A 15221-nucleotide genomic window follows, 5' to 3' on the forward strand; every position below is an offset into this window, starting at 1 on the left:
GTGGGTGGGCCCGTCTGGCCAGATGGTATTTTGGCAGCACAGCCTTTACACACACACACACACACACACACACACACACACACACACACACACACACACACACACACAAAGACAGACAGACAGACAGACACACACACAATTGCTAGAATGCTGAACATGGACTGCATCCCCACCCAACATCCCCAGTCCCCAAAGTAGAGTAGCGAGGCTTTCAAACATAAATTAAAAAATAAAATAATTAAAAAAAGGAGTTGTTCTTGGGGAGGGAGAGCTCATGCAGAGATGGAGGCAGAAGCCCCTGGACTAGGGCTAAGAAGGAGAAATCCCTGCCCTTCCCTTGGGACCCTCCCCTCCCCCTGACTCTCTATGGGCCTTTGCCCTAAGACAGGTATTAACACCAGCCATAGGCCTTTGCCCCTTTAATGTTCAGTCTCCCAAACTACTAGATTTTGATGCCAGCCTTCATTTTCCCACCACAGCCCAAGGGAAAGGCATCCTGGGGGCTGGAAAGGGGAGGGAGTAGTTGCAGTCTGCAGATCTTTAGCTGGCTTCTCCAGGCTGTAGGTCTGGATCAGGAGAGCCCACACACTCCTTGCTCAGCCGTACAATTTCCTGGGACAGAACTTCCATGTCCTAAGAAACAAATGAGCCATCAAGAACCAAAGAAAGTAGGCAGGGATTACTCTACCCACCAAACCTGGGGTGTTATCTATGACTTCCTCCTCTTCTCATTAATCAGTGCCTAGCAGGGTCTTGGCCTGAGGTGGGAATGTGCCTGGAGAAGCTCACAGTGTCCTAGAGGGCTAGACTAAGAGGTTTTGAAGATGGCAGGGGGAATCTGTAGAACTAAGGGGATGAGGTAGATCACCTTCTGTAGCCTGGTATTCCTACAGGATACAACTGTTACCCTCATCACCTCTTTTAACAAATATGAGCTGCTTCTCCAAGTAGGATCCGAGTCTGACCACCCCAGAGATGTGGAAATATTTGGTGAGGACAAATGGGCATATGAATGGCCACATTGGGAATCCACAGCAGGCAGTGTGCTGAGCATAACAGGGTATTAGGTCACTGGGTAGGTATTGAAAGGTAGGACAAAGGGTGATGTATAAGTAGATAAGGAAGAATAGTGGGTCTTGAAACAGGTGGAAGTACAGCAGGGTAGGTAGTCAAAGGGATAAATGGTTGGGTGAATGCGTGTATGAATGAACAAGTGGGTGCATGGATGAATAGAGAGAAGAATAAATGACTAACTGCTACGTTGACTGGAGGATGGAAGAAAGGAGCATGTAAGGGAGGTGGATGAATAGGTAGGATGGTGGCTGGGTTGACCAGGGACAGAGTAGCTGAGGAGGTAGGAGGCTGTATGGATGTATGGTGAGCGGGTAGGCCACACTTACCTTGTGCAAATGCATATTTTTGGTAAGCTGCTCCTCTAGCATGTTCTGGAGCTTCTTGTTCATCTCCCGAAGGTTCTCATCACCTGGCTTTACTAGGTCTCTTAGGACGCTGCCCAGCCCACTTCGGTCTGTGTGGCCTGCTGCCACAGAAACATCTGCAAGGTTCCCAGGCTGAGTACCACGCTCTCGGCAGTGTCCAAGGAAAGCCAAGAGAGTGGGCAGAGCCAGAGGAGAAAAGAGGGAAACAAAGTATAGACAAGGGAGAAGCCATGTTATATAGAGGGCGCGCAAGCTTCAATGTGAGCAATACAGCTATCACTTACTAGCCATGTGACCCTGAGAAATATAGACCGTGGCCAAGTGCTAGTGGCTCATGCCTGCAGTCCTAGCAACCTACTCAGGAGGCTAAGATCTGAGGATCACAGTCCAAAGCCAACCCAGGCAGGAAAGTCCATGAGACATTTTTTGCCAGTCCTGGGGCTTAAACTCAGGGCCTGGGCACTGGCCTTGAGACAGCTCAAGGCTAGCTCTCTACTGCTTGAGCCACAGCACCACTTCTGGCTTTTTCTGAGTGTGTTGTAACAACGAATTGGACCCAGGGCTTCCTACATGCTAGGCAAGCACTCTACCACTAGGCCACATTTCCAGCCACTACCTAGTCCATGAGGCTTATATCCTATAAACTACCAAAAAGCTGGAAGTGGAGCTGGGGCTCAAGTAGTAGAGCACTAGCCTTGATGAAAGGAAACTCAATGTCCTGAGTTTAACTATGGCACACAAAAAAGGGATAAGATACAAAAAAGGAAAATTTATAAAGATAATAGAGCTAGCGAGACAAGATGGAAGGGGATAGAAAAAGTGACGCTGAGGAAAGAAAGAAAAAACAGGAACAAGTAGGGGGAAATCAGAGGGAAGGAGAAAGACAATACAGACATAGGGAGAAGAAAATGGAGAGATGATAGGGACCTGGAGATGAGAGAGGAACCAGGATAAACGCACAAAAACTTCCCTACTCCTCCCCCCCCACATACACCACGTAATGGGTCTTGTCAGTTCCAAGAAAAGAAAAGTCACAGCATAGATCAACGGAGGAAGGTGAGGTAAAGGCTGGACTGAGAAGGGGACACTGACCAATCCGACTGTCCATGACATAGGTCTCAATGATGGCACTCTTCCGGCAAAGGTCCTCTGCCATTGAGGCACTGCTCACTTCTAGATGTTTGACCTGCAAGTACAGCCCAACCCATTTCAAGTCTCTCAACTGAGTTCACTCATAAGATGAGGAGATCCAACCACAACCCCTTCTTCACTGCTCATCCCCAGAGTACTTAAAGTGGAAATGAGCAGGCAGATATGATAGTACCTTCTCCTCCAGCATCCATTTCTCCTGCTGTGTTTCAGCCAACCGCTGAAAGAGTTCAGCCACTTCTTCATCTGACAGCTCTGCTGGCCGAGGGGGTTGGGCCTGAGGGCTGCTGGATAAGGACTGCAGAAAAGAGGAAAAACCAGCTCAGGTCTGGCAAGGCCTATGCTAGACTTGAGTCAGAGGTTAGAGGTGATAGGAGACCATGGGCCTTGTGGATAGGGCTGGACAACAATATTGGAACGCTCCAAAACTCATTCCCCTTGGCCAAAAGGCTGGGGGGGGGGAAGAGACAGTGTAATCACTGTATCAGAGATGCAGAGAGGCACTGGATGAGAGATGAAGATCCAGTTGACAGGAAATGAAGGTAAGAGCAGAATAAGCTACATGATACCATTAGGAAGTTAGAAGAGAGGCCGGGAGTGAAGCTTAGAGGTAGAGTGCTTGCTTAGCATGCACAAAACCTGGGTTTCAACTCCTCAGAACCACACAGAAAAAAGCCAGAAGTGGTGGTATGGCTAAAATGGTAGAGCACTAGCCATGAGCAAAAGTGTCCAAGGATAGTGCCCAGGCCCTAAGTTCAAGCCCCAGGACTGGCAAAAAAAAAGAAGCTTGAAGAAAAAAGTAGGTATCAGTGGCTCATGCCTGTAATCCTAGCTACTTAGGAGGCTGAGCCTGCGGATTATGATTTGAAGCCAGCCCAAGCAGTAAACTCTGCAAGACTTACCTCTACTAAAACTATTAAAAAAGATGGAAGTAGAGCTACAGCTCAAGTGGTCGAGTGCTAGCCTTGAGCACAAAAGCTCAAGAATAGCATCCAGACCCCGAGTTCAAGCCCCAAGATCATAAAAGGGAACCATTTCCTGCAGACCAACAGGGCAGGTCTTTTCCAAACACTAGTATGTAGGGAAAAAGTGACTGCACTAAAGCTACTGAAGACACAGAAAACTACCACAAGCAAGATATGCTCTAAATATTGATTGTACAATAAGGGCTGTTTTGGGGACAACCATAGAAGTCTGATTACAGTCAAAGTAATAGAGGAAATGAAAATTTAAATTAGGAAGATACCAAGGTAGAGAGAGCACTTGAACATATATAGGTTATTCTTTACCCCATTTGGGTTTAAAATAGAGAAAAAGTTAGAAGGATGTAAGTTGGGATTGTGGGTATGTGTGTATGTGTGCACACTCATGCGTGCTTGCCAGTCCTTGGGTGGCTACAGCTTTAACACTTAAACCACAGCTCCATTTCTGGGTTTGTGGTAGCTAATTAGAGAGTCTTACGGACTTTTCTGCCTGGGCTGGCATCAAACCATGATCCTTAGATCTTAGCCTTCTGAGTAGTTATGATTATAGTCTTGAGTCACCAGCACTTGTCTTTTTTGTCAGTTCTAGAGCTTGAACTCAAGATCTGGGCACTGCCTTTGAGCTTTCTCAAGGCTAACGCTCTACCAATTGAGTCACAGCACCACCTCTGGCTTTTTCTGTATATGTGGTACAGAGGAATCAAACCCAGGGTTCCATGCATGGTATGCAAGAACTCTACCACTAGGGCACACTGCTGGTCCTGTATTATTCTTTTTTAGATAAGATCTCACTATGTTGCTTAGGCTTGCCCCAACCTCCTAAGCTTAAGTAGTCCTCCTGTCTCCTGAGTAGCTTAGATTACAGGCTTGTGCCACTGTTCCCAATGAGCCTAAGAATAATAGTGTAGTCAGGAGTTGGTTGCTCATACCTGCAATCCTAGCTATTCAGGAGAGTGGGATCTGAGGACTGCTGTTTGAAACCAGCCAGGAGAAAAAATTCAATGAGACATTATCTCTAAATAATCAGGTAAAAGTCAGGTTGGAAGTGTGGCTCAAGTGGTAGAGCACTACTTATGAGCAAGTAAGCAAGGCTAGTGAGTATAAGACCTCAAGTCCAACGCTGGTATCAGGAAAAAAAAATCTCTAGATGAAGATAGGATTCTTTCATCTAAATTTCTAAAAAAAACAAAAAAAAGCTCTGGCTTTCTTCAATCACTATAATATATAGACACAGAATAAAAAATATTAACAAAAGTGATTGCTGAGGAAATAATGAAATAGTAATAATAATAAATTGGAAAAAGGGATTTGTTTTACAATGAAAATGAAAAATGAGTGCCCTATCCCCATGTAGCAATAAGAACCCAAGGTGATGAGCTTGAGTAAGGTGACAAAATATTTGTGCTAGCCTGGGCATCAGTGGCTCATGTCTATATTCCTAGCTACACAGGAGGCTAAGATCTGAGGATTGTGGTTCAAACCCAGTATGGGCAGGAAAGTCCATGTGACCTTATCTCTAATAACCTTCTCAGTAAAAGCTGGAAGTGGCACTGTAGCTCGAGTGGTAGAGTGTTAGTCTTGGGCAAAAGAAGCTCTACGACAGCAACCTAGCCCCCGAGTTCAAACCCCAGGACAAGCAAAACAAAAATACAAACAGACAAAAGGAAAAAAAAAAACCCTTGTGCTAAGGACTGGTGGTGTAGCTCCTTCAGTGATAAAGCATGTGTCCTGGGTTGGATCCTTAACATCCAAATACAAGAAAGAGAAAAGGAAGGGATCAGAGTGTGGCCTAGTGGTAGAGTGCTTGCCTAGCATGCACAAAGCCCAGGGTTCAATTTCTCAGTAGCACACACACAGAAAAAAGCCAGAAGTGGTACTGTGGCTCACGTGTTAGAGCTCTAGCCTTGAGAAAAGCCCAGGGACAATACTCAAGGCCTGAGTTCAAACACCAGTACTGGCAAAAAAAAAACAGAGGAAAGTAAATACTATGGGAAAGTTCATATAGATATCTTCAGTTAAGGGAAAAGTAGGACTAGCCAGGATTTGGGGTGGGAGAATTTGAGACTACAGACTCTTCCTTGGTCCTTACCCTCGCTGGAGCAGCAGAGCTCTCTTTCTCTCGCAAGATCTCCCTGTAGCTAAAGGAGGAGATGCTACTGCTATCCCCTGTCTGAGTCCGGCTTGGTGAGTTCATCTCAGAGAGAACTAGTTCCTCGAGACCTGAATAATAAAAAGAAAAGAAATCTGAGCCATGGGTTCCAGAGCAGTGACAGACAAAAAGGGGCAGAAATAGATTTTGCCAGTCCCAGAGCTTGTACTCAGGGCCTGAGCACTGTCCTTGGACTTTCTCAAGGCTAGAGCTCTACCACTTGAGCCTCAGAACCACTTCCAGCTTTTTTCTATCTATGTGGAACCAAAGACTCGAACCTGGGTCTTCATGCATGCTAGGCAAGCACTCTACCACTAGGCCAAACTCCCAGCCCCCAGGGTCCTGACTCTTACACTCTAAAAACAACAGGGTTTCCTGGGGCCCCTTTGCTGAACAATTTCGTCCATGCTATTTCATGACCTCTATCTAGCTACAGTCAGCAACGTCCAGGCCCACCTCTGGAAAGGTACCCTGAGATCCATGGGTCCTTTTTGTTTTTGATAGTCCTGGGGCTTGAACTCAGGGCCTGAGCACTGTCCTTGGGCTTTCTCAAGGCTAGAGCTCTACCACTTGAGCCACAGAAGCACTTCTGGCTTTTTTCAATGTATGTGGTACCAAGGAATTGAACCTGGGTCTTTGTGCATGCTAAGCAAGCACTCTACCACTAGGCCCCCAGAAATAGATTTGACAGCAAAGAAAAAAGGCAAAGAGACACCAGCATGGGGAAAGGCAAGTAGGCAGAAATAGAACAAAGTCAGCTGCTGGTGGTTCCCACCTGTAATCCTAACTACTCAGGAGGCTGAGGTATGAGGATCAAAGTTCATAGACAGCCCAGGCAGTAAAGTCCATGAAACTCATCTCCAAACCAACCACCAAAAAGGAAGAAGTAGGGTTCTGACTCAAGTAATGAGCATCAACTTTGAGTGACAAAGCTAAAGGACAGCATCAAGGTCCTGAGTTCAAGTCCTAGTACTGGCACACACATAATAAAAGAAGGCAATGATAGGATAAATAAAAAGCTGCATACTAGTGGCTCATGCCTGTAGTCCTAGGGATGAGATCTGAGGATAACGGTTCAAAGCCAGCCAGAACAGGAAAGTCCATGAGACATTTACCTCCACAGAACCATCAAAAAACCAGAATCGGTGCTTTGGCTAAAAGTAGTAAAGGACTAGCCTTGAGATAAAAATTTCAAGGAAAGCACTTATGTCCTGAGTTCAAGCCCCATGACCTACAAAACAAAAACAAACACCCCCCCCACAAAAAAAACAGAAGCCAAGTGCCAGTGCCTCATGCCTATAATGCTAGCTGCTCAGAAGGCTGAGAGTCTGAAGATCATGGATAAAAGCCAGACTGGGAACTAAAAGTCCATGAGATTCTTATCTCCAATTAACCACCAAAAAGCCAGAAGTAACCTGGTGCCAATGGCTACTCAGGAGGCTGAGATCTGAGGATTGTAGTTCAAAGCCAGCCTGTGCAGGAAAGTTCATGAGACTCTTATCTCCAATTAACCACCAGAAAACTGGAAGTGGCACTGTGGCTCAAAGTGGTAGAGCTCTAGCCTTGAGAAAGTCCAAGGACAGTGCCCAGGTCCTGAGCTCAAGCTCAGGATGGCAAAAAAGAAAAGTCCAAGGACAGTGCTTAGGCCCCACAACAGGCAAAAAAAAAAAAAAAGGACAGAACGCAGGACCAAAGGCCCCACAGCAGGCCTAACCTGCCTGTCGTCCTGCCTCACCTGAGCGGCTCTTGCTGTTGGTGAGGATGTCCTGCAGCCTCTCCTGCAGCTTATCAGCCCGTTTCCGCTCCAGGTGTAACTGACGCTTGAGATCCTTGAGCTTGGGGAAATGCGGAAAAGACAAAAGATGAGGGCTTAGTCCCAAGCCACAAGGATGCAGGGGCACAAGCTAGGAAGGGGCTATATTTGGCACTCCCCAGCCCTCCCATCTTACTGCAGCGCTGCCCTTCTTCTCCAGGATCCGCTGACCGTCCACTGTGTCTTTCACCTCCTATGATTAAAGAAGGTACAGCTGGCAGGTGACCACAAGACTACCTATAATGCACCCTCTTTCTGTCCCAGGTTGTAGACTGAGACCCAGGCCTCTCTCTGGAACCATGTGAGACCTGCTTCAGGTTGTTGATGGTCTTCACGTGATCATCTCTCTCCTCCTGGGCCTGCTGGAGCTGGTCCCGCACGGTTTTTAGCTCCTCCTCCTTGTCCTGTAAAGTAAACAGCAACTCAGGCCATAGTTGGAGAAACTTCTGGCTGCCCACAGTACTGCCTGTCAGTACCCAAACAAGAACATCACCAAATGAGAGGCACCTTCAACTCAGCAGCATGCTGCTCCTGGCACTGCTTCAGAGCTTCCTCTTGTTCCTGCTGCTGCTCCTGCAAGGATTCCTAAACGACAAGTTCCAAGTCTAGCCATGCCCTACCCAGAACATGTCATGGCCAGTTATGGATGGGCAGACTTCTATAAGACTCATGGGGATATAAAAAAAATAAATAAATAAAAACCTTTTAGGCCAGGAGTGTTGCCTAGTGGGTAGAGTGCTTGCCTAGCATGCACAAAGCCCTGGGTTCAATTCCTCGGTACTACATACACAGAAAAAGCCGGAAGTGGTGCTGTGGCTCAAGTAGTAGAGCGATAGTCTTGAGAAACTCAAGGACAGTGCCCATGACCTAAGTTCAGGACTGGCAAAAAAAAACCCCAAAGACTTTTAGCTTGGCGCTAATGGATTTCACTGTAATCAAAGCCAGCCTGGACAAGACAAAGGTGGCACTCTTTTGTTATTATTATTATTTTTTATCAGTTGTGGGGCTTGAACGCTGGGCCTGGGGAACTGCCTCTGGGCCTGGGGAACTGCCCCTGAGCCCTTCAGCTCAAGGCTACGACTCTACCACTTCTCAGATCTCGGCCTTTTGAGTAGCTAGAATTATAAGTGTGAGCCACCAGTGCTCCGCTCCTAAAATCTTAAATTCATGCTCTTAGCAGAATTCCATAGAATTGTAAGACTATACCATTTACATAATAAATCTAGCTATACATTTATATTTTTTCTCCCTCTCTCTTTTCCTCCCTCCCCCCTCCAGTTCTGAAGCTTGAATTCTGGGCTTAGATACTGTCCTTAAGTTTCTTTTTGCTCAAGGCTAGCACTCTGTCACTTGAGTCACAGTACCACTTCCAGATTTTTTAGTAATTTATTAGAGATAAGAGTCTCAAGAACTTTCCTGCCTGGGCTGGCTTTGAACCACAATCCTCAGATATTAGCCTCCTCAGTAGCTAGGGTTACAGGCATGAGGAACCAGCACTTGGTTTATGTTTATATTTTCTTTCTTTCTTTTCTTTCTTTCTTCCTTCCTTTCTTTTTCTTTCTTTCTTTCTTTCTTTCTTTCTTTCTTTCTTTCTTTCTTTTTTCCTTCCTTCCTTCCTTCTTTCCTTCCTTCCTTTCCTTCCTTCCTTCCTTTCTCTCTCTCTCTCTCTCTCTCTCTCTCTCTCTCTCTCTCTTTCTTTCTCTCTCTCCCTCTTTCTTTCTTTCTTTCTTTCTTTCTTTCTTTCTTTCTTTCTTTCTTTCTTTCTTTCTTTCTTTCTTTCTTTCTTTCTTTCCATAGGTCCTAAAGCTTGAGGTCTGGGCCTGGACACTGTCCCTGAGCTCTTCAGCTCAAAGCTACCGCCCTACCCCTTGAGCCACAGCCCCTTTCCCATTTTCTAGTGGTTAACTGGAGATAAGAGTCCCCTGGTCTTTAGTGCCCGGGCTGGCTTTGAACTGAGATCCTCAGATTTCAGCCTTCTGAGTAGCTAGGATTACAAGTGTGATCTGGGTATTTTCTTTTATTTAACAACACATAACACTTACTTACATGCCAGGAATGTTTGAAGGGTTTTACATATATTAACTCATTTTCTATAATTGTCCCGTTATAGATAGTATGATATTTTTTTCCTACTGGGGATTGAACCCAACAGCAAAAATTGCCTCTGGGGTCGGGAGTTTGGCCTAGTGGTTAAAGTGCTTGCCTAGCATGGAAGTGGTGCTGAGGCTCAAGTGGTAGAGCTCTAGCCTTGAGAAAGTCCAAGGACAGTGCTCAGGCCCTGAGCTCAAGTCTAGGACTGGCAAAAAAAAAACTGCCTCATGTGGGCCAAGAATGCAGTCTACTGTCTTTTTTTTTGCCTGTCCCAGGGCTTCAGCACCATCCTTAGGCTTTCTCAAGGCTAGAGCTCCACAGCACAATTTCTGGCTTTTTCCATGTATGTGGTACTGAGGAATCAAACCCAGATCTTCATGCATGCTAGGCAAGCACTCTGCCATTAGGACAAACTCCCGGCCCCTGCATACTACTACCTTTCAACCAAAGATGAAAAAGGGTCACAGGGAGATAAGAGAACTTGTCTAAGATCACACAACAACATGGCCTGGCCAGGAATTAAGCCTAGGGAAAAACAAGCAGTTCTACTCTCTGCTCTTTACTGCTAAATGAATTGCTTCTCTACTTTACCCTCTCTCCCTCTTCCTTTTCTTCCCTTTTGGTACCAGTTCTGGGGCCTGGGCACTGTCCTTGGACACTATTTGCTCAAGGCTAGTGCTCTGTCACTTAAGCACAGAGCCACTTCCAACTTTTTCTGTATGCATGTGGTTCTGAGGAATCGACCCAGGGCTTCGTGCATGCTAGGTGATCATTCTACTACTAGGCCACACTGCTAGTGAGGAATATCTTTTTATTTTTGGTGGTAGTTCTGGGGCTTGAACTCAGGGTCTGGGCACTGTCCCTGAGCTATGGGTTCAAGGATAACACTCTACCACTTGACCCATAGCTCTACTTCTAGCTTTTTGTGATTAATTGGAGATAAGAGTCACATGGACTTTCCTGCCCAGGCTAACTTAGAACTGTGATCCTTAGACCTCAGCCTCCTGAGTGGCTAGGATTATAGGCGTGAGCCACTGGTACCTGGAACACTGCTAAGTCAGGAGGACTGTTGGAAATATCTGTAGGTATAGAATATCTCGGAAAGTTCTAGGGTATGATGTCTCCCACTCCCCTAATTTGGCATGGGACCCCTAAGAAGCCTTTGGGCCTTCCCAGGTACCATCACTCACCTCAGCCTCCTTCAAGCGCCGTTCAAACCAGCCCTTGGCTCCATCCATTGAGTGTACCTGAGCTTGAAGTTCTTCGACCATCTGCTGGAGATTTTCCAGCTCCCGTGTTCGAGCCTAGAAGGGGTACTAGAAGAATGAGTACTTCCCACATGCCCCCTGGCCTATTAAGGGTTGAGGGCAGGATCCAAGTAGTAGAGCACTTGGGTTCAGTCCTCAGTAGTGCCAAAAAAAAATTGCTGGGTGCCAGTGGCTTACATCTATAAACCTAGACACTCAGTAAGGGGAGACTGAGATGTGAGGATTTCCAAGCAGTTAAGAGAGAGAATATTATCTCCAATTAGCCACTAAAACCTAGAAGTGGTATAAGTGGTGAAGCCTTGAGCAAAAAGGCACAGGGACAGTGCCCGAGTCCTGAGTTCAAGCATAAAAGAGACAGAGACAGAGAGAGACATATAGATGGAGAGACACAGAGAAGGGCATCAGCAGCAGCATCAAACCACCCAAGAGCCTTTTCCTCCTTGGATGGACATACAGACAGACATACAGGGACAGAAAGAGACAAAGAAGGGTATCATCACCAACCCACACCAACCTTTTCCTCCCTGATCTGTCCACGGAGTTCTTCCTCCTGCCGCTTCTTGTCCTCATGCAGCTCTCGGAGCTCACGTTCATAGCGGGCACGCACTCCTAATATCTCCTTCTCGTGTCGTAATCGGATGGCACCCAGCTCTTCCTTGTGCTGAGACTTTTCCTGCATTGTCTCCATTGCTAGCTCATCCAGCATGACCTTCCTCTTGTCAGCACTCTGAGAGACAGGAAAGGGGCAGTCAACTTCCTCCTCCAACACCAGAAAAGACTCATCACTGTATTTTCATGCCTAAGGAACTGGCCTCTCCCAACGTCTTGAAACTAGTGAAGTCACTCAGCCATTTTTATAGGAATGATCACATTCACTTCATACTCCCAGGATTAAGACATATGATATGCATGCATGTGCACAAATCTCCATAGGTGGGCCAGTCTCTCACCCCATTGTGTTTCTCTTACCTTCCGAGCCTCCTGGAGGTCCTGGATCAATTGCTCCTTTTCCTGTCCTATATCTTGTAGTTGTTCCAGTAGCCGATTATTGGCTCTTAATGACTCCTAATGCAGGAACAGAAGGAATTAAGTATGATGGAATCTCTAGTAGGTACCCAATCATGAGGATACTTCTGATAGACCCTATCAGAAAAGTGGGTGTTATGGGGCCGGGAGTTTGGCCTAGTGGTAGAGTGCTTGCCTAGCATGCATGAAGAACCGGGTTCAATTCTTTGGTACCACATACATAGAAAAAAGCCAGAAGTGCTGCTATGGCTCAAGTGGTAGGGTTCTAACCTTAAAAAAAAAACCCAAGGATAATGCTCAGGCCCTGAGCTCAAGCCCAGGACTGGGAAAAAAAATTTTTAAGTAGGTGTTATGATCTCCATAATAGGACAGACACTGTTAGTTGCTCCCTAGTATTCATTCTTCCGTACTTCCCTAGCAATAGAATTTGTGGTTGAGGTGGTCTAAATGACATTTCTTCTTCTTTAGGCACAAACACTTGATTCATTTCTTTCTCATTTTATTTCATGTATATATGCACGTGTGTGTGTGTGTGTGTGTGTGTGTGTGTGTGTGTGTGTGTGTGTGTGTGTGTGTGTGTGTGTGTTGAGCACCTGTATCCTGGTATTAGGGCTTGAACTCTGGGCCTAGGCACTATCCCTTGGCATTTACCACTTGAACTACAGCTCCAACTTCTGGCTTCCTGGTGGTTAGAGATAAACAGTCTTACAGAATCTGCTTCGGTGGCTTACACCCATAATCCTAGCTACTCAGGGGGCTGAAATCTGAGGACTGCAGTTTGAAACCAGCCAGGGCAGAAAAGTCCATGAGACTCTTATTTGTAATAAACTACTCAGAAAAAGTCTGCAGCGGTGCTGTGGCTCAAGTGGGAGAGTGCTAGCCTTGAGAACAAAGAGACTCAGGGACAACCCCACGTCCTGATTTCAAGCCCCAAGAACAGCAAAAATAAAATCTCACAAATCTTTCTACCCAAGCTGACTTTGAATCTTGCTCCTCAGATCTCAGCCTGAGGTATAAATATTCCAAAATGTAAAAGAATCTAAAATCAGAAATCCTTCTGGCCAGAACTGTTTGGGGTAAAAGAAATTCTACTGATACTATGGAATTAGACTAGATAGCCTAGCAACCTAACGGTAGCTCATGCCTAAAATCCTAGATACTCAGGAGGCTGAGATCTGATGATTATGGTTTTAAGGCAGTCTGGGTAGGAAAGTCCATGAGACGATACTAAGGAACTTCAAGACAGACCAGAACAGGAAGTGTTACCTGTAGCTGGGAGTTGAGGTCATCTTTCTGTCCCATGAGATCTTTGTATTCAGTCTGTCGCTGTTGTAATTCAGCTGTCAGCCCAGTGGTCTGTTCCCGGAGCATATTTAGTTCCTGTGTCTTTGCTGTTTGGATCTGGAGAAAGTGGTGGCAATAGGCAATGAAGTGTAAAGGACCTGAAGGCCTAGGCAGAGGATATGAGCTTCCCAGTTTCAGGAAGACAGATAAGTATGAAGAGAGGTAGAGAGAGAAAACTTCTAAGAGAAAAAACAGGGAAGGAAATGTAAAAATGAGACATCTATACAATGAAATATGACACAATGATAAAAGAACAGACCATGTTTCATAGAGACAAATCTCACAGATACAAAGGTGTCAAAAAGAGGCAAGCCATAGGCACAGAGCATTGATTACATTCATATGAAGATGAATAACAATGAAGATGAATAACAAGCAAAAGGAATCTATGCCACTAAAGATCAGTATAATGGTTATTCCTAAGGGAATACGCATGGGACAGGGTAAAGGGAACCTCCGATGGTATTGAATATGCCTAATATCTTGATCTGGGAAGTGGCTACAGGGAGATAGAAAGATAGGAAGAGGAATGGATAGATAGGATTCACTGAGTAAATATAATATTTAAGATGATTACATTCCATGCACTTTACGGGACAGAATGTCAGAGAAGTAAGCATGCGATGATCAGGGGGATGAGGGCTGGAAGCCAACAAAAAAGAAGAAAAAGAGATGCCGGAGAACAGCAGAGGATCCAGACCACCTGGCCTGGATGTGGACCAGAAGCAGAGGGAGATAAGGGAACTGAGATGAGATCAGCAAGGGCTTCCAGGTGTCCTGTACCTGCTCCAGAGCAGCCAGGCTAGTCCTCAAGGCATTGTTCTCAGCCAATAGCCCTTCCACTTGCTCCTGGGCATCTGCACTCTGGATGGACACCTGGCCCCACCCCACGACAGATGAGAATAGGTCCAAGAGAGGGGACAGGACCTACCCGCAGCCAAGAAAGGAGACATACACAGACACACAGAGCAGGACTAGAAGAAATCAAGACACCTCCCACCACTAGGACCCTTGCCTGCTAGTCAAGGGCCCATTCAGTCTTCTCTTCACCCTCAACCCCAGCTCCATGAGGACAATGTACCTGATCTTGTAGGGCCCGCAAAGCTGCTGCATGTTCTAGGCGTTCTCCTTGTCGCTGATCTCTTAGTTCTGCCAAGCTCTGTTGGGAAGAGGAGGTCATAGGAGCCCATGTGAGATTTCAGCCTCCTCTGGGGTACATATATAACAATGTAGACATCATTCAACATGTTCCTAGCTTGGATATATCCATCAGAGGTCTCAGGGCCATCCAGACTCTGAGAACCCAAGGATCTCAAATACCTGCATTCTATATATCCTAGCATCAAAGAATCTCAGAAATTCTCAAGCTTCTAGCCCTTGATTGTGGGGAGCTGAAACTCTCTCAACCCCTATTAACAGGAAGTCTCACATTGCAATTCCAATCTGAGAGCCTCAAGGTTCTCAACCCCTAGATACCTCATATAGGGTCAGTACCCAAGAATACAGCTTCACTTAGACTCTAGATCCTAACTATCAATATAAACAATAAACTCCTAATTCCAGACCCTAGAGGTGTAACTCAAACAACCTCTTAGTTCCTTGTTCCTGGAGAAATATCGGACTGATGCTCCTAATCTTTCACACTGGTCCCCAGTCTCTAGGGATCTTCAGGCCCAGCTTTGGGAAGATTTCCATTTTCAAATGTGTGTGTGAGTGTGTGTGTGTGTACTCAAGCTTGAACTCATGGCCTGAGCACTGTCCATTAGCTTTTTCACTCAAGGCTGGCACTCTACCATTTAAGGCATAGCTCAACTTCTGTTTGTCTGATGGTTAATTGAAACTAAAAGTCCCAGGCCAGGAGCATGGCCTAGTGGTGGAGTGCTTGCCTAGCCCTGGGTTTGATTCCTTGGTACTACCAACACAGAAATGGCTGAAGTGGTGCTATGGCTCAAGTGGTAG

At 46.0% G+C, this 15221-nt stretch overlaps 1 protein-coding gene across 3 annotated transcripts in view; it reads right to left on the bottom strand.

The window, feature by feature from the left end:
* Gripap1 (GRIP1 associated protein 1) overlaps positions 1-15221 on the bottom strand; it is a 29203-nt gene continuing 13982 nt past the window's right edge. For 2 of the 3 annotated variants that reach the window (XM_090326613.1, XM_090326612.1), the window contains exons 12-26: positions 14344-14421; positions 14046-14138; positions 13185-13319; positions 11862-11957; positions 11407-11619; positions 10815-10928; positions 8041-8118; positions 7842-7937; positions 7670-7726; positions 7456-7555; positions 5661-5791; positions 2764-2886; positions 2532-2625; positions 1401-1555; positions 1-633 (exon numbers count right to left, since the gene is read on the bottom strand). In XM_090326613.1, coding sequence (XP_090182739.1) covers positions 541-633; positions 1401-1555; positions 2532-2625; positions 2764-2886; positions 5661-5791; positions 7456-7555; positions 7670-7726; positions 7842-7937; positions 8041-8118; positions 10815-10928; positions 11407-11619; positions 11862-11957; positions 13185-13319; positions 14046-14138; positions 14344-14421 — 1656 coding nt within the window. In that variant the 3' untranslated portion in view covers positions 1-540. The remainder of the gene's footprint in view (positions 634-1400; positions 1556-2531; positions 2626-2763; positions 2887-5660; positions 5792-7455; positions 7556-7669; positions 7727-7841; positions 7938-8040; positions 8119-10814; positions 10929-11406; positions 11620-11861; positions 11958-13184; positions 13320-14045; positions 14139-14343; positions 14422-15221) is intronic. The other variant, XM_090326610.1, reaches the window with a different exon arrangement.

This window comes from Megascapheus bottae, chromosome X (genome assembly GCF_031878675.1).
Source record: "Megascapheus bottae isolate mThoBot1 chromosome X, mThoBot2.hap1, whole genome shotgun sequence".
NCBI lineage: Eukaryota > Metazoa > Chordata > Mammalia > Rodentia > Geomyidae > Megascapheus > Megascapheus bottae.